The 25,510-nt window shown below is 40.2% G+C and overlaps 1 protein-coding gene across 1 annotated transcript in view; it reads right to left on the reverse strand.

Moving 5' to 3' along the window:
* The window catches only part of PLCH1 (phospholipase C eta 1), a 252,839-nt gene that overhangs the window by 205,806 nt on the left and 21,523 nt on the right, over window positions 1–25,510 (reverse strand). Inside the window, exon 2 of the mRNA XM_031009760.3 lies at window positions 6,111–6,229. Within this exon, the coding sequence (XP_030865620.3) occupies window positions 6,111–6,189 (79 nt within the window). The 5' untranslated portion in view covers window positions 6,190–6,229. The remainder of the gene's footprint in view (window positions 1–6,110; window positions 6,230–25,510) is intronic.

The following is a 25,510-nucleotide window of genomic DNA, read 5'->3' on the forward strand; positions in this document are numbered from 1 at the left end:
AGACAAAAAGCCTTTGCTCTCTATTCTTTGTACCAAAATCTGTGGAACAGGGCCTTGAATTCTCCTTCAAGGGGAAAGAGTATAGCAGAGACAGAGGAACTCCCACCCTCAACCACCAACAGCCAGGCCAGCGGGTAAGAGGGCTTAATGAATTTGAGATTAAAATTTTAAAATGGACTGGACACTTAATAGCCAAAATTAGCCAGAAAGTAATAGAACCTATCCAAGATGATACAATGGGACAAAGTATTTTCTGAAGCATTCACTGAAGCATATATGCCACACTAAGTTGAGAATGCTCAATAAACCAGTTACAAATGGAATGCTCATCATAAAGAAAGACCAAAAAAAGGAAAGAACTTTAGATTTTAAAATATAAATAACTAGCATTCACTGAGAGGCTTTCATTGATAATTTTTTGTATCTCCAAGACATCAAAGCAGAGTATATGTTCCCAAAAGGTCATAGAACAAGTATATTTCATACCAGCTCACATTAAAGGTTTCTTCCTTTGTGTTCTAAACTAGACATAAATATCCTCTTTTGTAAGGCCTGAATGGATGGCTATGATTTCCCTCAGACAGGGGAAGAAGAAAAGGAGATAAATCAATGTGGTCAGTTAACTCACAGCAAATTTTCCAATTGGCCTGTGTTTAAAAGTAGGGTGAGTAGGGGAGGTAGACAATCTCACATTTCTTAAAATTTTAGCACTTAGAAACTTAGAGGTCATTTTCCATAAATGCCAGCATTTTGCTTATATGGAAAACTTAGTCCCAAAGAGAACAACTCACCCAGAGTAACTCAGCCTGTGGGAACCCCTACAAAGTGTCACACCTGGCTCAGGCCATGCTTCCCTCTGTCTAAATCTTCACCACCTGCAAGATGCACCTGAACATCATAGGCCTGAAAGGATACCTGCCCTGATGCTTTCTGCTTTGGTGGCCATCAATGGGAGGTGGAGAGCCTTTTGGGTGGGGCCAATAAAAGAAATCTACCTGGCAACGCTGCTTCCAGAATTAGTTCTATTATAATTTATAAAACTTAAATGAATGAAATATATTTTCTCCCTTAAGGCCTATCTTCTTTTTTTTTTTTTTTTAACTCTTCCTCTCAATTTGTCTTTGAAATTTTTCCCTGGTCCTCTCTAATAATTTAATGATAATATTTTTAATCTTTTATCTTTTTTTTTTTTTGAGACAGAGTTTTGCTCTTGTTGCCCAGGCTGGAGTGCAATGGCGCCATCTCGGCTCACTGCAACCTCCACCTCCCAGGTTCAAGCGATTCTCTTGCCTCAGCCTCCCAAGTAGCTGGGATTACAGGCACCCACGCCCACACCCAGCTAATTTTTTGTATTTTTAATAGAGACAGGGTTTCGCCATGTTGTCCAGGCTGGTCTCAAACTCCTGACCTCAGGTGATCCACCTGCCTCGGCCTCCCAAAGTGCTGGGATTACAGGTGTGAACCACTGCGCCCAGCCTGATACTTTTAATCTTAATGATGTTCATGAAATCTTGATTGTCATTGCAATAATAGGAATTCTATGTGCACAAGTATTTTCTGGACCTAGAAAAGGAGACTTATAAAGTTATGGCTGGAAAAGCTAGGCTTTGATTCAGTAAAGAAATGCTACTCTAACATAAAATCTAGTGATGCCCCACAAACCTAAAGCAGGCAGGCTGCCAAAGTCTAATAAACTGGCTGAAATCAATTGGAACCCTAATTCACTTTTGCATAATTTCATTCTCCTTGCATATTTTCCAGTCAGGATCTGGAATTCTTCTCTTTTCTTCCAGTGCAGATGGAACTCCAGTGAGGGAGAGCTTTTCACTCTTCATTTTTTAATATAATCACATTTGTCCTGAAAGCTTGTGTGTCAGTCCTAGATATTGGTCTCTCCATGGTCAGGAGAAACCTGTGACCATTCACACACACACACACACACACACACACACACACACACACACACACACACACACACACACACCACTACCTCTCTCCCCTAAAGGGAAATGCAGCATTTTGCCAGTGCAACACTAACTACAAAGTTTACAGTCCAAAAAGAAATCTTATCTTCTCTTCAATGCCATCTTGCCAGCCTTTCATTCTCATACCCCCGGCCTGAAGAACACTTCCATCTATCATACACCTATCTTGATGTTTGACTACACAGAGACCTCACACCTTGCTGCTATAAGGGAACTTTACAACCTGGCACAATCCTCACCTGAAAGACAGGGAAACTGAGGGCCCCAGAAGTGACATGAGGCTACACAAGTTAGTTGTTAAACTTGGATTAGAACTAGTCTTCAGGATCCCGTTTCAGCCTACTTTCCATTACAAACTAGCAGTCAAGTTTCTACCCTCACATCACCAACTAGGTCTGTGGCCAGGAAGGGGAGGCTGGATAAAAAGTAATCCTTTAATTAATTAACTAAGTCAATTAGTTTTATTAAAATGTAGTTCTGAGGCAAAGTAAAAGTATTAACATATATATAAGGCAACTTCTTGAAAAGGCATACTGCATAAATATTTAATAAGAGAATTACCCTTAATTTTATCCCTAGATAGTAAAAGATACTCCTAATTCAGTCCAAAATGTTTCTAGTTTAGATTTGTAATGGTTATTCAGAAATATTCATTTAACAACATGATGGCAACAAAAATAAATTTTCCCATAAGAAGTTGAGATGATACCCTAATAACTTACAGGAAAGCAATTAATACTTTTTCCAATAGTACAATTATAACTAGCAGTATGTGAAGACAAACATTAAGTCACTTAGTAAGGAGCTCAAATGTTTGGAAAGGCTTATGTGCATAAGAAATTGCATGTGCATATTAATTGCAAATACACTCATTATTGGTTAAGAATCAAGACTGCATCCCAGGTCAGAAAAAAAAATACTGCAATTCACTGAAAGCAAGAGAAACAGCTGAAGGTATAGGCAATTTTCAAATCAGGATAAATCATGAAGGTATAAGCCATTAAGGCAGGGTTCATACCGCACCAAACATTCTTTGCTCAAGATTTTTTCTATTGCAAACATATCAGAAGAATAAAAGTCAAGTAGGGGAAGATCCCAGAGATTAGCTTCTCTGATAGGTGCAAATTCCTTTGGGTTTTTCCTAAAAATCCAGGCAAAAGACAGACAAGAGGGAAATACAAAAATTCATCATTCCTAACAAGGTTTCTCTCATCGCTGGACATAGTAGTCAATTCAACCAGTTCATTTCTGTTAAGCACTATTTCCCAACCTTTCCAGATATTTCATTCCTGCCTCTGAAATGTGAAGATGAAATAGTAGGTAGATAAAAGACCGGACATAAGCAGACTCTTAACAGTAGGTTTAATAGTCTCTTTCTCTTTGGGTTCTGGGATTGTGGGTAATATTCTAAATTGTTTCCAATGAGAATATAACACCTCTATAATCAGAAAATGAGGCTATGAATATGCTTTATGAACTGTGAAACTACACAAATGTTACATTTTTATTTTTGCTGCTATTGACCATTTTACAGTTCTCATTTTAACGTAGCTCTTTTATCCTGGCAACACTGCTGAAGTTTGTCTGTAGAAAGAGACCCTGGCTGGCATAATTTATACATCCAAGTCTGCTTATTCCAAAAGTCTATTATTCCGCATGGGAAATGGTTCTTTTCCATTTATGGAAGAAGTTTTGTTTCTTTTTGTTTTGGTTGATTTGGTTATGTAAGGAGAGTTATCAACAAAAACAAGGAGAAGCCAAAGTGAATAAGCAAAAGTGTGGTCAGTAAATGTTCAAGAAGCCCAAGAGAAATCTGACATTTCCTACTCAGCATGTCCTGTCCCTTTCTTTTCTCAGAAATGTTCTGAAATCCTCTACAAAGACATTACCACTAGAGCTCTCTTGGTTTAAAATATCCCAAGACTTCTCACAATTCTTCCTTAAGTTAAGTAAGTTCCTATGTTAACAGATTCATTTTCATCTTGGGAGGATTTAATATCTCTAAATCCTTTCGAAAGAGTAATTCTTGAATGCAAGAAGTAACCAATTCGTATTTTAAGTGTTATACTGCCCCCTTGTGTATCTTGTGTTTAGTGAAAAGGGAGCTCAGACAATACAGTAATTGTAATTCTCAGAAATACTTCAGTGGAATCTGAGTTTAGAACTAGAAACAGCCTCAAAAATCATTGAGACCAGCATGCTCATTTCACAGAAAAGAGAACTGAGTTCCTGAAAGATTACGTAACTTGTCCAAGACCGTACACTGCTAGTCAATAACAGAGCAAATACTGTTATATAGAACTTAAGCCTCAGAATGTTAATTTTTTTTTAATTAAAACGGAGATGGCAGCCTGAAAGAAGAAAAAACAGTGAGGTGTTGGAATTAGGCAGATCAGAATTTCAATTTTAGGTCACCATTTTACAATTTCCACAAGCTTTAGTTACCCCATTCATAAAATGGGTTGAATAATAGCTATGGCAAAGTCCTTGAAAGGATTCCGTATGACAATGTTAATGGTCATCAAGCCCTTAGCATAAGTGTCTGCAATATAGTAATAAACTAATTGGTAATACGACTATAAAAATACATAGAAAAAATTTTAAATGATTATAGCCTTTGAGATCTCTGAATAAAGGCATTCTAAAATAATGAAAATAATAGTTTAAGGCACTTAAATCTAAATTCTTTAAAAACTGGCACAAAATAAAGCTTGAAAAAATAAACCTAGTTCTTCTAACTCCAGTGATTTTTCTATTATCATATTTACTATTTTTTAATATGAATAAATTTGCAACAGAACAATACATAAATCAAACACTGCATGAGAGAGAAAGCAATGAACAGGACCCTTGGCTGAGGCTAGAGAAAAGCAACACAGAACCTCAGTGCCACAGGGTCAAGTCTCCATTCCCACGTCTCCTCTGCTAAGGGCACTTCACCACTGGAATGTCAAGAGAACCAACCTGGAAAGGTGGAGGCAGAAATTTTCATGCTGAGCTTGCTAATACCTAATTAGTTACATCAACTTGGGCAGTTATTTCATCTCTGTTTCTCTTTCTTCATCTGTAAAATGAAATCACTCTCTACTTTACAAGGGCTTTTAGTGAGGTTGTATAATGAAAGTTGAAAAAACACTATAAACACTAAAGTGCTTAATAAAGTAAGGTTAAATTTGTTATCTTAAACTTAGTTTAAAGCAATAATAAACATTAAGTCTGTCATCAAATTGGGGAAGACTTCAGAACAATCTTAGAAAGGTGAAAGCAGCTTAGATTATAGGATTCTGTTAAAGAGCACTCCACTCCCCCTGAAATCTCTCTGTTCCCTCTACAATTCCACAGGCCTCTGATAGAGATTACTCCAAAAATTCTGGCACCACATAAGTCTTTGGCTTTTAAATCAATTTCACCCTAGGGTATCTTGACAGCAGGATTGACAGAGCTTATCCCTGACTGTATACCACAAAACAAACAGATACCAGCAGGGTAAAGGCAATTTGTCTTAGTTTGCCATGAAAATGACTAATATTGATTACTCTCTGATTCACAGCTGCAGTCCTCCACCCTGATAGTAACGGTTTAGTGCTGCAAACTGTTCTGTTCTGTTGTTATATGGGACATAATATGTAGATAAGTCTGAAAGCCCTAAAGGACAGCAATAAAAGTGGGTGGACTTCTCTTCAATAAGTGTCTAAAGCAGGTGGCCACAAGCACCTTCTAACATCTCAATTTGGAAGGCCACGCTATGCTGGTAATAAGCATTGACTGGTGATCCACAAATATTAACTGAACAATTATATGGCCCTCACCCAAAATAATTACAAACATCAGAAAGGGATATTACTGGAGTTGACAGTGTGGTAGAAGAGGAAAGGCACTGGTACCAACTACCCTACAAAATAGAAAGAGATGACACTATTATAGTTGTTGAGGTGGGGCCCATTCCTTACAAGTGGAGATAGTAAGTGCAATGGGACTTCTTGGGTAATTATTCATAAACAAGTTAACTCAAGCTCTTGGTTCCATCCAACAATTATACCATATTTGCATCTAGAGTGCTAGAATAAAAGTCCTGTCAGAAACAAAATAAAAGATCCAATTACATAAATACAAGAGACAGCTTACCATGAAACACACTGTTGTCCACCAGAAAATGCCTGCGGTACTGCACACAGTTCCTTTTTTCCAAGTTCCAGTAACTCATTGTCAGAAGATTTCTGGCACAGCATCAAAACCAAACTGCCCTGTCAAGGGAAACAGAATGAGACAAAAATGAAGAAAACGGCAGCCACACGCTCACACTGGTAGCATAATGCCATCGGTTGCCCAGCATTACGGGGCAACACATACGGCATACAACTTCTCCACATATGGAGCTGGAATCCCCCAGGCCCTAAGAAATTTCTCACAAGTCTTCCCAGGGTCTAGAATGACATTTAGCATATCAAAACAGTAACTTTTTCAAACCACCTTTCAGGGCTCAATGTTACCCATCTCCAGGGTAAATAAACCTACCATCAGAGAGCAGGTTTCAGGACCAGTTTATGTGCTCCCAGCCTCACTCCTAGTAGTCCAAGATCCAAACTAGTCAACACTGGTAACATTTCAGGAAATTTCAGTTGCAGGTGGGGAGGCAACTAACAGGAACGAAGCTATCATTCCCAATTCCTGAATTTTGTGTCAGTACAGCATCCATGTGGCCATGAATGAGCCAAGCACATTAATAAAATGTGCCTCCCTCTTTTTGGTTCATTGCTGGTGTCCATTTAGGACCGCTAGGGCCTGGATCTGCCCAGGCTGAACTCATTGATGTAACTAGAGCTGGGCACAGGCCTCAGCAAGGTAAACTAGCAGTGCCTGCTCCTACATAAGACTTGCTCCATCACAGACACAGAGAAACACAATGCTAGCTAGAGCAACAACTTGAAAAGCAGAGATCTGAGTCGATGAATTAAATTCCTCCAAAAGCTGACGTGCATAACCCTGAACAAGGCCTCCTTTGTTCACAGGATTTGGCTAAAGCAACTTTTCAGAATTCCAACCTCCTTTCTGTTCACAGAATAAAGCCAGGCAAAACCAAGCAAGGCTGGCATGAAGCAAAACCCACAGGTGGAAAACAATTTGTCATCTCTCCTACTAAAACCACCTAGAATTTTGTAAACGTACCCCAGGATAAAATCAGTCACTTAGTGAAAAAAATATATATTATCAGAGTGTTGTCTATTCATTAATGGAACAATTGGTGGGGAAGGCTCCTGAAGCTTTTGTCAGAGCTTCTCCTTGGCTCTCTATGGCCCAATCTTAACCCACAACACCAGGGATTTTACCTAATTCCTGCCTATCCTGCCTTTTCTCTGGCTCCATGCTGGACTGGCCACTTCCTCTTGCCTCATACCCACCTGGCTAATCTGACTGCTTATCCTGCTCCCTAAGGCTGAGGGAGTCTTACTACTGTATGGAACTGACTACAAAATACAGTAGAATATAGCTAATTATGAAAACAACCCAACCTCTGCCCTCTCCCCAGCCAATACTATATACTACAAAGTTCTCTTCTTTAAAAAGTATTTTTAGTTATACAAATAATGCAGTTATATATGTTCATTATTTTTAATAATGTGCATTTGTTTATAGTTAGCAAAATATATTCACATACATGATGCTCATTTGTCCCTTATTAATCTTCTGAGGTGAGTACTGTTCTCTCCTTCTACAACATTAAAGAAGATGACAAGGTGTTAGAGATTAACTGATTCACCCAATGCTGCTAGGAAAAAATAGTAATGAGACTTGAAGTCATATCTTCATATTCCAAAGTCAAGCCATAATAGCAACTAGGACTTTATGAAGTGAGGTTGTTTAAAAAATACAATCTGGGCTGCGTGCAGTGGCTCACGCCTGTAATCCCAGCACTTTGGGAGGCCAAGGTGGGTGGATCACGAGGTCCAGAGATCGAGCCCAGCCTGGCCAACATAGTGAAATCCCGTCTCTACTAAAAATACAAAAATTAGCTGGGTATGGTGGCACGCACCTGTAGTCCCAGCTATTCGGGAGGCTGAGGCAGGAGAATCACTTGAACCCAGGAGGCGGAGGTTGCAGTGAGGTGAGACAGCGCCACTGCACTCCAGCCTGGTGACAGAACGAGACTCTATCTCAAAAAAAAAAAAAAAAATCTGCTGGCCAGGTGCAGTGGCTCACGCCTGTAATCCCAGCACTTTGGGAGGCCAAGGTGGGTGGATCATGAGGTCAGGAGTTTGAAATCAGCCTGGCCAATTGGTGAAACCCTGTCTCTACTAAAAATACAAAAAATTAGGCCAGGTGTGGTGGCTCACACCTGTAATCCTAGCACTTTGGGAGGCCGAGGCGGGCAGATCACAAGGTCAGGAGTTCGAGACCAGCCTGACCAACATGGTGAAACCCCATCTCTACTAAAAATACAAAAATTAGCCTGGCGTGGTGGCACACACCTATAATCCCATCTACTCAGGAGGCTGAGGCAGGAGAATCACTTGAACCCGGGAGGCGGAGGTTGCAGTGAGCTGAGATCCTGCCACTGCACTCTGGCCTGGGCGACAAAGACTCCGTCTCAAAAAAAAAAAAAAAAAAAAATCTGCAAATTATTATACATTCCTCCCCTCAAAAGGTAGAATCTAAATTCACCTTCCCTTGAGTATGGGCTGGACTCAGTGACTCGTTTCTAACAATAAAATCAGCTGGAAATGATGCTATGAGTCTTCCAAGATGAGGTCACAAGAAGGATACCACTTCTGCCTGGTTCCCTATCTCTCAAGATGCTTGCATTGGAACCCAGCTACCACACTGTAAGGAAGCCCAGATTTAAGTGTTCTAGCTCACAGGCCCAGCTAGCCCCTCGCCCAACAGCCAGCATCAGCCACAGACATGTGCTATGTTGAATGTTTGTGTCTGCCCCAAATTCCTATGATGAAATCTAATGCCCCCCAATGTGATAGTATTAGGAGGTGGGACCTTTAGTCTCCACCCTTATGATTAGGATTAGGTCCCTTATAAAAGAGACCCTAGAGAGCTAGCCCTACCCTTCCACCATATGAGAACACAGCAAGAAGTCAGCAGTCTGCAATCCAGGAAAGGGCCCTCACCAGACATCAAATCTGCCAATGACTTGATCTTAGACTTCCCAGCCTCCAGAATTGTGAGAAATAAATTTCTGTTATTTATAAGCTACCCAGTTTATGGCATTGTTATAGCAGCCCAAAATGAACTAAGACAACATGAGAATAAATGAATCTACAGATGATTCTAACCCCAAGTATTTCAGATGAGGCCACAGATACTGATGAGAAGAAATAAGCCATCCCTCTGTGCCTCACATGTATTTTTGGCCTATAGAAACAGCGAAAGACAAGGCCGGGCACAGTGGCTCACGCCTGTAATCCCAACACTTTGGGGGGCCGAAGTGGGTGGGTCACCTGAGGTCAAGAGTTCGAAACCAGACTGGCCAACAAGGCAAAACTCCGTCTCTACTAAAAATACAAAAATTAGCCAGGCGTGGGGGTGGGCGCCTGTAATCCCAGCTACTTGGGAGGCTGAGGCAGGAGTATCACATGGCCAAGACCATGCCACCGCACTCCAGCCTGGGCAACAAGAACAAAACTCCATCTCAAAAAAAAACGGTGAAAGATAATAGATAATTATTATTTTAAGACAAAAGATGTGGGGTAATTTGTTACATAGCAATAGATAATGTAACATACAATACATGTAACATCCTCTCAGAGGATGATCATCCAATCAGAGTTGAGACCTTCAACACTTTAGGGACAGAAGCACAAACCTACAGACATGTATGTAATATTCACGTACTTGGACATTAACTCACATCAATGGCCCAGGCTTTCCAGCTTCCAGATCTTTTTGCTTTTCTTTAAGGGCTGGGTAACATGCCACTGCCTTCATGAAATGCCCCCAGGAATCTCTCCCTCCAGTTTACCTAAAATTCTTTAATGCACTGAACTCCCATAATCCTGTTTCCCAGTTATTGAGAACCTACTATGCATCAGGAACATTGATAAGGCTTTACATCAGTGAGTCTCAACCTTGACTACATATTAGAATCATCTGGGAATCTTAAGACTCCTGACTCCCAAGTTACACCCAGGCCAATTACATCAGAATCTCTAGGGGTGGGATTCAGGCATCAGCAGGAGACTAATGAAAAGATGCTCTCCCTCCGGCCTTCAGATTTAGAGATAATGGAGGTGAAGATAATAAATAGAGTTAGTAGGCCTGGGGCAAGGGAAGAGAGCTGTGTGATAAGCCTCATTTTAGCTTCCACCAGATTCAGAAGAGCCAGGCCCTAGGGCTCACTAAAGGGATTCAAGTGAAAGGGATGTTAGACTTCAACTAAGACAAATCTCTCATGGTGTAGCCAGAAGGAAACTGAGGCCCAGAAAGGATGTGTGGCTTGCAAGATAACACCTCTAGCTGGAAGATGATAAACTGATGGGAAACCCAGCCTCAGCAGTTCCAAAGCAGGTTGAGTCTTTCATGGCCCCGTTTGTGTGAACACAGTAGGTAAAAACAACTACTGAAGTATACTACATTCATTTATTTTTTAGACAATTTATATTACATTAGAGATGTATTTCCCCTGCATCTTGTATCCAATTTGAAGTTGTTTGGTCAATATTCAGGCAAGGATGGTTTTAAATTGATCACCTTTTTTTTCTTTTCAACTTGCTTTTAAGACTTACAAAATATTCCACCTCCTAAGAGGTCTAGGTAATATAATATGTTACACATTCAGAACTCGATAAGCATTTACATCTTATAAATAGAACCTGCAGATTTATGCTCTTTATTAAACATACAGATTAATTATGGTACCATACAAAATAGTCTCATTGCCCTAAAGTCTGCTATGCTCTGCATTCTCCCTCTCTCCCCCTTAGCCCCAGACGAGCACTGATAATGTTTACTGTCTCTATAGTTTTGCCTTTTCCGGGATGTCTTATGGTTGGAATCACACAGTACATAGCCTTTTCCAATTGGCTTCTCTCACTTGGTGATATGCATTTAATGTTCTACGTCTTTTCGTGGCTTGAGAGCTCATTTCATCCTAGCACTAAATAATATTCCACTGTCTGGATGTGCCACAGTTTATCCACTGAGCTACTGATGAACATCTTAGTTGCTTCCAAATTTTGAAATTTATAAATACAGATGCTGCAAACATCCATGTGCAAGTTTTTGTGTGGATATAAGTTTTTAACTCATTTGGGTAATACCAAGGAGGGTGACTGCTGGACTGTGTGGTAAGAGTATGTTTAGTTTGTAAGAAACAGCCAAGCTATCTTCTAAAGTATAAGATATTTTGTATCATTTTGCATTGCTGCCAGCAATAAATGATAGTTCCTGTTGCTCTACATCTTTGCCAGCATTTGGTGTTACAAGTGTTCTGGATTTTGGCCTTTCTAATAGCTGTGTGGTGGTACTCATTGCTGTTTTAATTTCTACTTTGCTAATGATCTATACGAAGCACCTTTTCATATGCTTGTTTGCCAGTAGTATATCTTCTTCAGTGAGGTGTCATTCATTCATCCATTCATTCATTCATTTATTTATTTTGAGACAGGGTCTCACTCTGTCACTCAGGCCGAAGTACAGTGGCATAATCAAGGCTCAACTGCAGCCTCGACCTCCAGGGCTCAAGCAATCCTCCCATCTCAACCTCCTGAGTAGCTGGGACCACCAGCGTGAACCACCATGTCTGGCTAATTTTTTGACTTTTTGCAGAGACAGGGTCCCATTATGTTGCCCAGGCTGGTCTCAAACTTCTGGGTTCAAGGGATCTTCCTGCCTCAGCTTCCCAAAGTACTGGGATTACAGATGCCAGCCATCATTCCTGGCCTTTTTAAAAATTTTAATCAGGTTGTTTACTTACTGTCAAGCTTTAAGAAGTGTTTGGTTGGTTGGTTGGTTGGTTTCATTTTTGTTTTGAGACGCAGTCTCACTCCGTCACCCAGGCTGGGGTGCACCAGCGCCATCTTGGCTCACTGCAGCCTCTGTCTCCCAGGTTCAAGCAATTCTTCTGCCTCGGCCTCCCGACTAGCAGGGACTACAGGCACACGCCACCACACCTGGCGAATTTTTGTATTTTTTTAGTAGAGACGGGATTTCACTATGTTGACCAGGCTGGTCTCAAACTCCTGGCCTCAAGTGATCCGCCCACCTCAGCCTCCCAAAGTTCTGGGATTATAGACATGAAGCACTGCACCCGACCTAAGTTTTAAGAGTTTTAAAAAAATGTATTTTGGACAAGAGTCCTTTATCAGATACATCTCTTGCAAATATCTTCTCCCAGACTGTGACTTGTCACTAACAGTGTCTTTTGTGGAGCAAAAATTTTTAATTTTAATAAAGTCCAGCTTATCAATGAAAAAAATTAGATTCTGAATCCTTACAATGATTCAAAAAATAATTGACAGTGAATAAGGAACATCATATAAGGAAATAACTGATTGTTATTAAAACTAGTTCTATGGCTGGGTGCGGTGGCTCATGCCTGTAATCCCAGCACTTTGGGAGGCCGAGGTGGGCAGATCACTTGAGGTCAGGAGTTTGAGACCAGCCTGGTCAACATGGTGAAACCCCATCTCTACTAAAAATATAAAAATTAGCCAGTCGTGTTAGCATGCACCTGTAATCGCAGCTACTCAGGAGGCTGAGGAAGGAGAATGGCTTGAACCCGGGAGGCAGAAGTTGCAGTGAGCTGAGATCGCGCCACTCTACTCCAGCCTGGGCAACAGAGCAAAAAACTGTGTCTCAAAAAAAAAAAAAAAAAAACTAGTTTTAAAATATGGCTCCATGTTTACAAACTTGAAAAGCATAGAAAAAACTAAAAAAAAAAAAATGTTCAATGTAATATTACTTATCCCCTAGAGACAATGACCATGGGCACTGTGGTCTTTTTTTTTTTTTAACACAAATTAGATATTATAAGTCTACTTCTTTTGCTTAATAACTACTAATATGTTGCAACCCTCTAGGTATATCAACAAATATACTTCTACAGAACATAAATGTGATTTGAAAAAGAAATTGTAATGGACTCTACTCAAAGACACCAAACACAAAAAATCCTAATGCAAAAATAATAAATAAACAGAGCCACGTAAGTGTGTAGAGGACTCATGCAGCAAATGGACTAAAAGTATAGCTTAAAAGTTAAAAATGCTCCTAAGCTCATTTTATAAGTGATAAGTAACTTTTGTAATCATGTAAAATCATGTAAAAATCATGTAAAATTTCTTTATTCCTGACATTTTTAGTTGTAGTTAACACGACCAAAATTGTCAATACCAAACAAGTCATATGTGGCAGTAGGGACACCACCAATGAAGAATATTAGAAATTCAAGGATGGCACTTTTAACTAAGAAAAGTGGGAAGTACTTTGAGTAATAATCATTTGTCAATACTTTTAAAACTCGACAATGAAAAAAAAAATCCTTCACACCCACACCCACTTTACTAGAATTAAAGCTCCCTTTAAGAAAACTCCACCACAGTGGACATCTGCTGATTTTTCGCTCTTCTAGAAATAGCACCCCAGTTTTCCTCTGGGAAAATCCTTCTCCCACTCTCTGTTTAAAAGATTCAGGTGCTGTCAGCTTCATCCTCTGATTCAGGTAGGCATGTGGCTTAGGTTGCAAATCAGAGTATTGCATCCACTAGGCCACAGTATAGGAGATCCACACGGCCTGTTTCAGATCACTCAGAGTAAGGCACAGATTTCTGTTTGAACTCTTGGGGAAAAAAAAAACTTCCTTTTCAGTTTTACTTGAAGTTGCAAGGTCTAAGCTTCAAGACCTAAAGTTCCTGGCCACCATCTTGTCAATACAGTGGAAAAATTTGTGGAGATTGGATCCCACCCAGAGAAATGGAAACAAACCAAGTCCTGGTAGTATCATTTGCCACACCTGAAGCTAGATCTGTCCTTGCACCTTTTAATTAAATAAGCCAGTACATACTCTTTTTTGTTTTATTTGGTTTTGTGTAAGCCATATTGAGTTGGGTTTTCTGTCACTTGCACCTAGAGTCCCAACTGATGAAATATGTCAGCATAGCAAAATGTAAAGAGGACCCATCTGGCCATCATGAGCTCTCTATTCTGGTTTCAATTCTAACAACCAACTCACAGGGGACCTTGGGCAAGTTTTTAACAAGTCCTTTCTGAGTTCAAAAATATGACTCAGTATTTTCTTTCTTGGGCTTCCCCTAGGGATGTGATGCATTCAAGCCCTTTGTCCTGGCTGAAAAGGATTCCCCCAGACTATCTGAAGGTGTATTTAAGCAAAGCAAAACACAAAACCTTTTCTTCAGCTTTAGAATTCCTTTAGCTATTTTCAAATGTGACACAAATCTATATTGCTGCTTTAACCTGAGTTTTATGAAACACTACAGATTTGTTCAAGCCACTTGAATGGCTTAAAAGACAAATTATCCCAGTTCATATATGGAAATCAGAATTATAATACTGTGATAAAAAGAAAAAAAAGGTAAATCTTTAAAAGATAACTTTAATTAGCCAGGAGAGGTAGCAGATGCCTGTAATCCCAGCTCCTCGGGAGGCTGAGGCAGGAGAATTTCTTGAACCCAAGAGACGGAGGTAGCAGTAAGCTGAGGTGGCACTATTGCACTCCAGCCTGGGCGGGAGAGCGATACTCTGTCACTAAATAAATAAATAAATAAATAAATAAATAAATAAATAAATAAATAACTTTATGGGAAGAAGGGGCTGTTTTTTTTTTCTAAGTAGAGGAATTTGTCTATTACACCCTGACTGCCGTCTCCACCTCTTTCTCTCTACTTTATCACCACCAGAGCCTAATCTCCTTCAGTATCCTTTTCCATAAAAACCAACACTCCCTTTACATTCCTTATTAATAATATATTATTTGTAAATCACTTCATGATTTTTACAATCATGAAAATTTTACAATGGAAAAATTTACAATTTTCCATTTATATCTTGTCTTTAAAAAAAAAAAAAAAGCCCTTACAATAGCCCTGTGAGTTCCACATTATTAACAAATAAGACTAAATGGAAACAGCAGGTTGCAAACCCACATCTCCTGACTCCAAATCCACTGTCCCCAGTCCAGAGCAACACTCCACATCCAGCACCAGTTCCTCCCTGACATTCTGCTTCCCTATAAAAAGAACCTAGAGTTGAATTACTCAGGACAGACAAGACTCTAATTCTTCCCACACCCACCATTCACCCCAACTCTACTATGAACCAAGGAGAAGAGACAGGAGGAGACAACTAAATGAAACATTACTTATTCAAAAAATGCATACCTTGTCCCTCCAGCAGGAGCCTCTGGAGTGTATAGATTAGAGATGATCAGAGCAAAGTGTCACTCCTTTGGGTATAAGATGGTGGATGGCTACTTTGAAATGAAATTTGAGTGAGCTACGTGGACCAAGTTCAGAAACACCAAGACCAAGTTTACTTGCAAGATATCATGGAAAAAACTGTCTGAGAGGTGTGTGTGTTCTCCAAATTGCTAACAGCATTTGGAGAATGTTGGAATGGGAAGAAAATCTGGCCAGAAATTAAAATGTAATGCACACGCCTGCCTCCTTGGTGGAAAAGGAATTACTAGTTCATGGGACATAGTAAGGTATCAAGGGACAATGGACAAACACCTGACTGGAAGTCAAAAACCCAGAGCTGCAGCCCAATCCTGCCTCTTACTAACACTGTGTTTCAGGGTCAATCTCTTCACAACCCTGTGCTTCAGCTGCCTCATCTGTGTCACAAAAAGGGATGGCAGTGAATGAGATGTTCTTCAAAGCATTTCCAATTTTAATACTCAATATTCCATTAATAAGGATTATGGAAAACTCCTCCCTAATATCCCAATCCATTCATCTTTTATTATAAATTAAAATAACCCTGAAAAACCACAAAATGAACTGTCAGGTATCAGTTGTGTAGCATTTAACTTACATGGAGAAGTGCTCATTTCCTTCTTCTTAAGCCTTGCTGAGAGATAAAAGGCAAAATTAATAAGTTCTGACAGTGATATTCATAAAACAACAAGCACTTAGGAACAGGAAGGCATAGAAATACAGGTCTCAAAACTACATCCTGTACTTCAGCCTCTGACATAACGTATGTTTGGGAATTTTGCACCCAGTTATCCCTAAAACTTGAGAATTGAAACTAAATCCAGTTAAAAACTAAGATTTCAAACAAAGTTGCTCCTTTCTCATTTCTCCGTTAATTTTAAGACAAAGTAAGAGAATTACACAGGGCAGGGATGGGGTGGGAGGGGCCAGGGATCCTCTTCTCTGGCCCAGCCCCAAACTGACAGCTTCTAAAGCAGTTCAGAAGCCTGGGTCAGGTCCAGAGGGCTCCCATGTCACCCGCCACCCAGCAGATGGCCTTCCCCACCACAGGCCCCTCCCCCACTTCCCGCAGGTTTCTAAGCACCACCAAACTGGTTGTTAAAGGCCTCTGCAAACAGCCTAATTCCACAGCCTAGCCCCCTCCCAGCTATGTACACAAAGGGAAAGAAATAAAAGGGTACTTTGTTCATTTTTTAAGGCTCACAGGAGACACCACTAAATCCCAAGTTCCTGGTGTGTTTTCTTTTCTCTAATGCAATCAGGAGCTGAAAATGCTCTGAGCTAGTTAAGCAATGAGGCGCAATCGACCCTCCAAAGACACCCGGGATGCTGCATTTGAAAGGGCTGGTTTAGAGTATATAATATGTATCCAGAGCTTGAAGGAGTCCTCTTCTGTTTTTTATGCATTACTGGACTTGAATTGCTCATGTTTTATGATTTTTACATGTATGTTCCCAAGCAAGGCTGGCCTATAACTTCCATTTCTCATATTGCTCTCAAAAGGTTTTTATATCGAAGTTATCATAGCTTTACAAAATGAGTTTCTATTTCCTGGAAGAATTAGGTTGCTAGTAAAACCAGTTGAGCCTGAACTTTCCTTTAAGAAGAAATATTTGACTACTGGTTTATTTTATTTATAAATTATAGCATTATTCAGGCTTTCTATTTTTTCTAAGTCAGTTTTGGTAAGTTATATTTGTCTAGATATTTATTCATTTTCTCTAAGCTTTCAAATGTTTTAGCATGAAGTTGTTCATAATATTATTCATATAATTTTAATATCTACAACATCTGTTGTCTGAATCCTAATATGGCTTATTTGTGCCTCTCTTATTTTTAAATCAATCTCACCAGGTATTTGTCAATATTGCTAGCTTTTACAATAATCTCCATTGAATAACATGGAATTATTACTATCATTTCCTTCCATCTGCTTTCTTTTTTTTTGAGACAGAGTCTCACTCTGTCATCCAAGCTGGTGGGCAGTGTCACAATCACAGCTCACGGCAACCTCTGCCTCCCAGGGTCAAGCAATGATTATCCCACCTCAGCCTCCCGAGTAGCTGGGACCACAGGCATGCGCCAACACACCCAACTAATTTTTGTATTTTTTGTAGAGACAGGATTTCGTCAGGTTGCCCAGCCTGGTCTGGAACTCCTGAGCTCAAGTGATCTGCCTGCCTCAGCCTCCCAAAGTGCTATGTTTATAGGAATGAGCCACCATATCCGGCCTCTTTTTTTTTTTTTTTTTTTTAGAGACAGAGTAACACTCTGTTGTCCAGGCTGGAGTGCAGTGGCATGATCATGGCTCACTGCAGCCTCAACCTCCTAAGATTAAGGGATCCTCATGCCTCAGCCTTCCAACTAACTAGAACTACAGGTGTACACCACCATGCCCAGCTAATTTTTTGTGGAAACGGGGTCTCACTGTGTTGCCCAAGCTAGTCTAGAACTCCTGGCCTAAGCAATCCTCCCACCTCAGCTTCCCAAACTGCCAGGATTATAGGCCTGAGCCACTGCACTTAGCCTTCCATTTGTTTTCTTTGGGCCTATTTTGCATCTTTTTCTAAACTTCTAATTTCAACGTTTAACTGTTTTCAGGTTTTCATCTTTTTTAATATAAGTAATTAAGGTTAAGCATGTGTTAGCTACTTCCCCAACCCCCAAGTTTTGACTCATAGTATTTTTGTTATCATTCAGTTAAAAATATTTTCTGAATGCTATTACAGCTTCTTTTTAAACCCAAGATTATTTTGAAACACACTTCTACAACTACTCATAGTAATCTTTTGGTTATAGTTTCTAGTTTAATTCCACTGTGGTCAGAGATTTAGTCTGTATGACACTAATCCTTTGATAATTACAACTTGCTTGATGACATAGTTTGAGGTCACTTTTCATAAATGTTCTAGTGTGTTTGAAAAGAATGTGTATTCTGATGTTGGGAGGTGTGATCTTCATGTCTATCAGCTCAAACTTATTAGTTACTTCATTCAAATCTTGTGTGTTAGGCCATTCTTGCATTGGCATAAATACCTGAGACTGGCTAATTTTTTTTATAAGAAAAGAGGTTTGATTAGCTCATGGTTCTGCAGGCTGTACAGGAGGTATGGCACCAGCATCTGCTTCTGGGTAGGCCCCAGGAAGCTTTTACTAATGGTGGAAGATAAAGTGGGAGCAGGCATCTGACATGGCAGGAGCAGGAGCAAGAGAGTACGATGGGGGGTGCCACACTTTGCAACAACCAGATCTCACAAGAACTCACTTACTATCGTGAGGACAGCACCAAGGCATGACAGCACCATGTCATCCTTCCCCATGACCCAAACACCTCCCACCAGGCCCCACCTCCAACACTGCAAATTACAAGTGAACATGAGATTTGGCCGGGACATGTATTCAAACTATATCATTCAGCCCTTGGCCCCCCAAATCTCATGTCCTCCTTATATTGCAAAATACAATAATGTCTTCCCAACAGTCTCCCAAAGTCTTAACTCATTCCAGCATGAACCTAGTCAAAAGTCCAAAGTCCAAGGTCTCATCTGGAAATGAGTTCCTTCCACCTATGAGCCTGTAAAACCAAAGCAAGTTCTCTACTTCCAAGTTACAGGGGTGGTACCAGCATTAAGAAAACATTCTTGTTCCAAAATGCAGAAATTGACCAAAAGAAAGGGGCTACAGGCCCCATGCAAGCTCAAAACCCAGCAGGGCAGTCATCAAATCTTAAAGCTCCAAAGTAATTTCGTTTGACTCCATGACCCACATTCAGGGAACATTGGTGCAAGAAGTGGGCTCCCAAGACCTTGGGCAGCACTGCCTCTATGGCTTTGCAGTGTTCAGCCTCTGCAGCTGCTGTTACAGGTTGCTGGGAGCCTGTGGCTTTTCCTGGAGCAGTATACAAGCTGCCTGTGGCTTTACCATTCCGGGGTCTGGAAGACAGTTGGCCCCCTTCCCATAGTTCCGCTAGGCAGTGCCCTGGTGGGGACAGTGTGTGGGAGCTCCATCCCCACATTTCCCTTCCATACTGCCCTAGTAGAGGCTCTCTGTGAGGGCTCTGTCCCTGCAGCAGGCTTCTGCCTGGGCATCCAGACTTTCTTGTAAACCCTGTGATATCTAGGGGGAGGCTACCAAGCCTCATTCACTCTTGCACTCTGCACACCTACAGGCTTAATTCCACATGGAAGCCACCAAAGCTTATGGCTTGAAATCTCTGAAGCAGCATTCCAAGCTGTATCTGAGGCTCTTTGAGCAGAGGCTAATGCCGGAGCAGCCAGGATGCAGGGGGCAGTGTCCCAAGACTGCACAGAACAGCAGGGCCCTGGACCTGGCCCACAAAACTCTTCAGTCCTCCTAGGTCTCAGGGCCTGTGATGAGAGGGGCTGCGGTCTTAGATATCTGATATGCTTCAAGGCTCTTCTACCCTTGTCTTGGCAATTAGCACTTGGCTCCCTTTCAGTTATGAAAATATCTCCGGCAAGGTGATGCTCCCCAACCTACTTGAATTCCTCTCCCAAAAAAAGTGTTTTCTTTCTCTACCACAAGGCCAGGCTGTGAATTTTCCACACTCTTAAGCTCTGCTTGCTATTTAAATGTAAATTCCAACTTTAAGTCATTTATTTGCTCCCACTTCTGAGCATAGGCTGTTAGAAGCAGCCAGGTCACAACTTGAACACTACTGCTCAGAAATTCATTCCACCAAATACCCTAGATCATCACTCTGAAGTTAAAGTGTCTATAGATCCCTAGGTCATGAACAGAATGTAGCCAAATTTTTTTCCTAAGGCATAACATGCGTAACCTTTACTCCAGCTCCCAGTAAGTTCCTCATTTCCATCTGAGACCTCTTTAGCTTGAACTTCACTGTCCATATCACTATTACCATTTTGGTCACAACGATTTAACCAGTCTTTAAGAAGTTCCAAATTTTCCATCATCTTCCTTCCTTCTTCTGAGCCCTCCAAACTCTTTAAACCTCTGCCTGTTACCCAGTTCCTAAGCTGCTTCCACATTTTCAGGTGAAATACCCCATATTGCTATAGCAATAGTGCACTCTCAGAACCAATTTTCTGTGTTAGGCCATTCTTGCATTGCTATAAAGAAATACCTCAGATTGGGTAATTTATAAGAGGTTTAATTGGCTATGGTTCTGAAGGATGTACAGGAAGCATGGCACCAGCATCTGCATCTAGGGAGGTCACAAGAAACTCTTACTCATGGTGGAAGGTGAAGCAAAAGCAGGTGTCTCACATGGCAGAAACAGGAGCAAGAGAGTGAGTGCGGGGGGGAGGTGCCACAATTTACAACAACCAGGTCTTTCGAGATCTCACTTACTATTGCAAGGACATCACCAAGCCATGAGGGATGACCCAAATACCTCCCACCAGACCTTAACTCTAACATTGGGGATTACAATTCAACATTATATTTGGCAGGGACATATATTCAAACTATATCATCTTGTATGTTAGCAGATATTTTCCCCATTTTACCAAGTACTGAGGAAGTATATTAAAATCTCACCAGAAATACATGTATTTATCATTGTAGTTCTCTCAATTTTTTGCTGAATATATTTTAAAGTCATGTTATTTCATGACTATATATTTCAAATATATTTGAAGTCATATTATCCCTAGATGCATGGAAGTTTTTTTTCCAAAAGTTTTTTGGAAAACAAGTGTTGTTTGGTTGCACGAATCAGTTCTTTAGTGGTGATTTCTGAGATTTTGGTGCACCCATCACCCGAGCAGAGTACACTGTACCCAATGTGTAGTGTAGTCTTTTATCCTTCACCCTCCTTCTACCCTTTCCCCTGAGTCCCAAAAGTCCATAGTATCATTCTTATGCTTTTGAATCCTCATAGCTTAGCTCCCACTATGAGTGAGAACATATGATGTTTGGTTTTCCATTGCTGAATTACTTCACTTAGAATAATGTTCTCCACAATGAGAACACTTGGGCACAGGAAGGGGAACATCAAACACCGGGGCCTGTCATGGGGTTGGGGGAGGCGGAAGGGATAGCATTAGGAGATATACCTAATGTAAATGATGAGTTAATGGGTGCAGCACACCAACATGGCACATGTATACATAAGTAACAAACCTGCACGTTGTGCACATGTACCCTGAAACTTAAAGTATAATAAAAAAATTAATTTAAAAAAAAGAATAAGCAAATCCAATATCTGATAATAAAAACTGGAAGAGAGGTTGCTTGTGGAGTGAATTAGGGCATTTGAACTGTTGTAATTTTTGGTAGACATTATTATGTCATGTGCTTTTTTGAAATATAGCTTGTAGCACTTTTGTTTTAGTACAAAAAAAAAAAGAATAACATTCTCCAAATCCATCCAGGTTGCTGTAAATGCCATTATTTCATTCCTCTTTATGGCTGAGTAGTATTCCATGGTATAAATATACTACACTGTCTTCTTTTATTTTTTTTTCCAGACAGACTCTCACTCTGTCTGGAGTGCAGTGGCGCAATCTTGGCTCACTGCAACTTCCGCCTCTTGAGCTCAAGCAATTCTCCTGTCTCAGCTTCCCGAGTAGCTGGGATTACAGGCATGCGCCACCATGCCCGGCTAATTTTTGTATTTTTAGTAGAGATGAGGTTTCACCATATTAGTCAAGCTGGTCTTGAACTCCTGACCTCATGATCCACCCACCTCAGCTTCCCAAAGTGCTGGGATTACAGGCGTGAGCTACCATGCCTGGCCTACATTTTCTTTATCCACTCATTGATTGATGGGCATTTGGGCTGTTTCGATATTTTTGCATTTGTGAATTATGCTGCTATAAACATGTGTGGTCAAGTATCTTTTTCATATAATGAATTCTTTTGCTCTGGGTTCATACCCAGTAGTGGGATTGCTGGATCAAATGGTAGATCTACTTTTGGTTCTTTAAGAAATCTCCACACTATTTTCCACAGTGGTTGTATTAGTTTACATTCCCACCAACAGTGTAAAAGTATTCCCTTTTCACCACATCCACACTGACATCTATTATTTTTTGATTTTTTTATTATTGCTGTTCTTGCAGGAGTAAGGTGGTATTGCATTGTGGTTTTGATTTGCATTTCCCTGATCATTAGTGACAGTGAGCAGTTTTTCATATGTTTGTTGCCCATTTGTATATCTTCTTTTGAGAATTGTCTATTCATGTCCTCAGCCCACTTTTTGATGGGATTATTTGTTTTTTTCTTGATGATTTATTTGAGTTCCTTGTGGATTCTGGATAATTAGTCCTTTGTCAGAGATATAGATTGTGAAGATTTTCTCCCACTCAGTGAGTTGTCTGTTTACACTGCTGATTATTTCTTTTGCTGTGCAGAAGCTTTTTAGTTTAATTATGTCCCATCTATTTATATTTCTTTTTGTTGCATTTGCTTTTGGATTCTTGGTCATGAAGTCTTTGCCTAAGCCAATGTCTAGAAGGGTTTTTCCAATGTTATCTTCCAGAATTTGTAAAGTTTCAGGTCTTAGATTTAAGTCTTTGATCCATCTTCAGTTGATTTTTATATAAGGTGAAAGAGAAGCATCCAGTTTCATTCTTCTACATGTGGTTTGACATTTATTCCAGCACCATTTGGTGAATAGGGTGTCCTTTCCCCATGTTTTGTTTGCTTTATTGAAGATCAGTTGGCTGTAAATATTTGGCTTTCTTTCTGGGTTCTCTATTCTGCTCCATTGGTCTATGTGCCTATTTTTATACCAGTGCCGTGATGTTTTGGTGACTATGGCCTTGTAGTATAGCTTGAAGTCACGTAATAGGATGCCTCCAGATTTATTCTTTTTGCTAAGTCTTGCTTTGGCTATGTGGGCTTTTTTATGGTTTCATATAAGTTTTAGGATTGTTTATTCTAGTTCTAAGAATGATGGTGGTATGTTGATGGGAATTGCATTAAATCAGTAGATTGCTTTTGGCAGTATGGTCATTTTCACAATATTGATTCTACCCATCCATAAGCCTGGGATGTGTTTCCATTTGTTTGTGTTTTCTGTAATTTCTTTCAGCAGTGTTTTGTTATTTTCCTTGCAGAGGTCCTTTACTTCCTTAGTTAGGTATATTCCTAAATTGGGTTTTTTTCCAGCTATTGTAACAGGGGTTGAGTTCTTGATTTGATTCTCAGCTTGGTCGCTGTTCATGTATAGCAGAGCTACTGATTTGTGTACATTAATTTTGTATCCTGAAACTTGGCTGAATGTATCAGTTATAGGAGCTTTTTGGATGAGTATTTAGGATTTTCTAGGTGTACAATCATATCATCAGCAAAAAACCACAGTTAGACTTCCTCTTTACCAACATGGATACCCTTTATTTCTTTCTCTTGTCTGATTGCTCTGGCTAGGATTTCCAGTACTATGTTGAATAAAAGTGGTAAAAGTGGGCTGTGCACAGTAGCTGATGCTTGTAATCCCAGCACTTTGGGAAGCCAAGGTGGGCTGATCACCTGAGGTCGGGAGTTCAAGACCAGCCTGGCCAACATGGTGAACCCTCATCTCTACTAAAAATACAAAATTAGCCGGGCATGGTGGCACATGCCTGTAATCTCAGCTACTCGGGAGGCTGAAGCAGGAGAACTGCTTGAACCTGGGAGACGGAGGTTGTACCGAGCCGAGATCGTGGCACTGCCCTGCAGCCTGGGCAAAAGAGTGAGACTCTGTCTCAAAAAAAATAAAGAAGTGGTGAAAGTGGGCATCCTTGTCTTGTTCCCGTTCTTAGGAGGAAGGCTTTTGATTTTTCTCCATTCAGTATAATGGTGGCTGTGGGTTTGTCATAGATGTCTTTTTTTTTCTTTTTGAAATGGAGTTTCGCTCCTGTTGCCCAGGCTGGAGTGCAATGAAGCGATCTCGGCTCACTGCAACCTCTGCCTCCCGGGTTCAAGCAATTCTCCTTCTTTAGCCTCCTGAGTAGCTGGGATTAAGGCACGCACCACCACTAATTTTGTATTTTCAGTAGAGACGGGATTTCTCCATGTTGGTCAGGCTGGTCTGGAACTCCTGACCTCAGGTGATCCACCTACCCTGGCCTCCCAAAGTGCTGGGATTACAGGCGTGAGCCACTGTGCCCAGCCTAGATGTCCTGTTATTACCTTAATGTATGTCCCTTCTATGGCAATTTTGCTGAGGGTCTTAATCATAAAAGAAAGCTGGATTTTGTCAAATGCTTTTTCTGAGTCTATTGAGATAATCATGTGATTTTTGTTTTTAATTCTGTTTATGTGGTGTATCATATTTATTGATATGCACATGTGAAACCATCCCTGCATCCCTAGTATGAAACCCGCTTGATCATGGTGGATTATCTTTTTGATATGCTGTTGGATTTGGTTAGCTAGTATCTTGTTGAGGAATTTTGCATCTATGTTCATCAAGGATATTGGTCTGTGATTTTCTTTTTTTTGGTATGTCTTTTCCTGGTTTGGGTATTAGGGTGATACTGGCTTCATAGAATGATTTAGGGAGGATTCCCTCTTTCTCTATCTTTTGGAATGGTGTCAATAGGATTGATGCCAATTCTTCTTTGAATGTCTGATAGAATTCAGCTGTGAATCCATCTGGTCCCGGACTTTTCTTGTTGGCAATTTTTTTACTACCATTTCAATCTTGCTATTTGTTATTGGTCTGTTCAGAGTTTCTATTTCTTCCTAGTTTAATCTAGGAGGATTGTATAGTTCCAGGAATTTATCCATCTTCTCTAGGTTTTCTAGTTTATGCACATAAAGGTGTTCATAGTAGCCTTGAATGATCTTTTGTATTTCTGTGGTATCAGTTGTAATATCTCCCATTTCATCTCTAATTGAGTTTATTTAGATCATCTCTCTCCATAGCAGCCTTAAATGATCTTTTGTATTTCTGTGGTATCAGTTATAACATCTCCCATTTCATCTCTAATCGAGCTTATTTGAATCATCTCTCTTCTTTTATTGGTTAACCTCACTATTGGTCTATCAATTTTGTTTATCTTTTCAAAGAAACAGCTTTTTGTTTCATTTACCTTTTTTATTGTTTTTTGTTTTGTTTTGTTTTGTTTCCATTTCATTTCCTTCTGCTCTGATCTTCATTATTCCTTTTCTTCTGCTGGGTTTGGGTTGGTTTGTTCCTGTTTCTCTAGC

The sequence above is a fragment of the Gorilla gorilla genome, chromosome 2, assembly GCF_029281585.2.
Source record: "Gorilla gorilla gorilla isolate KB3781 chromosome 2, NHGRI_mGorGor1-v2.1_pri, whole genome shotgun sequence".
NCBI classification, from domain to species: domain Eukaryota; kingdom Metazoa; phylum Chordata; class Mammalia; order Primates; family Hominidae; genus Gorilla; species Gorilla gorilla.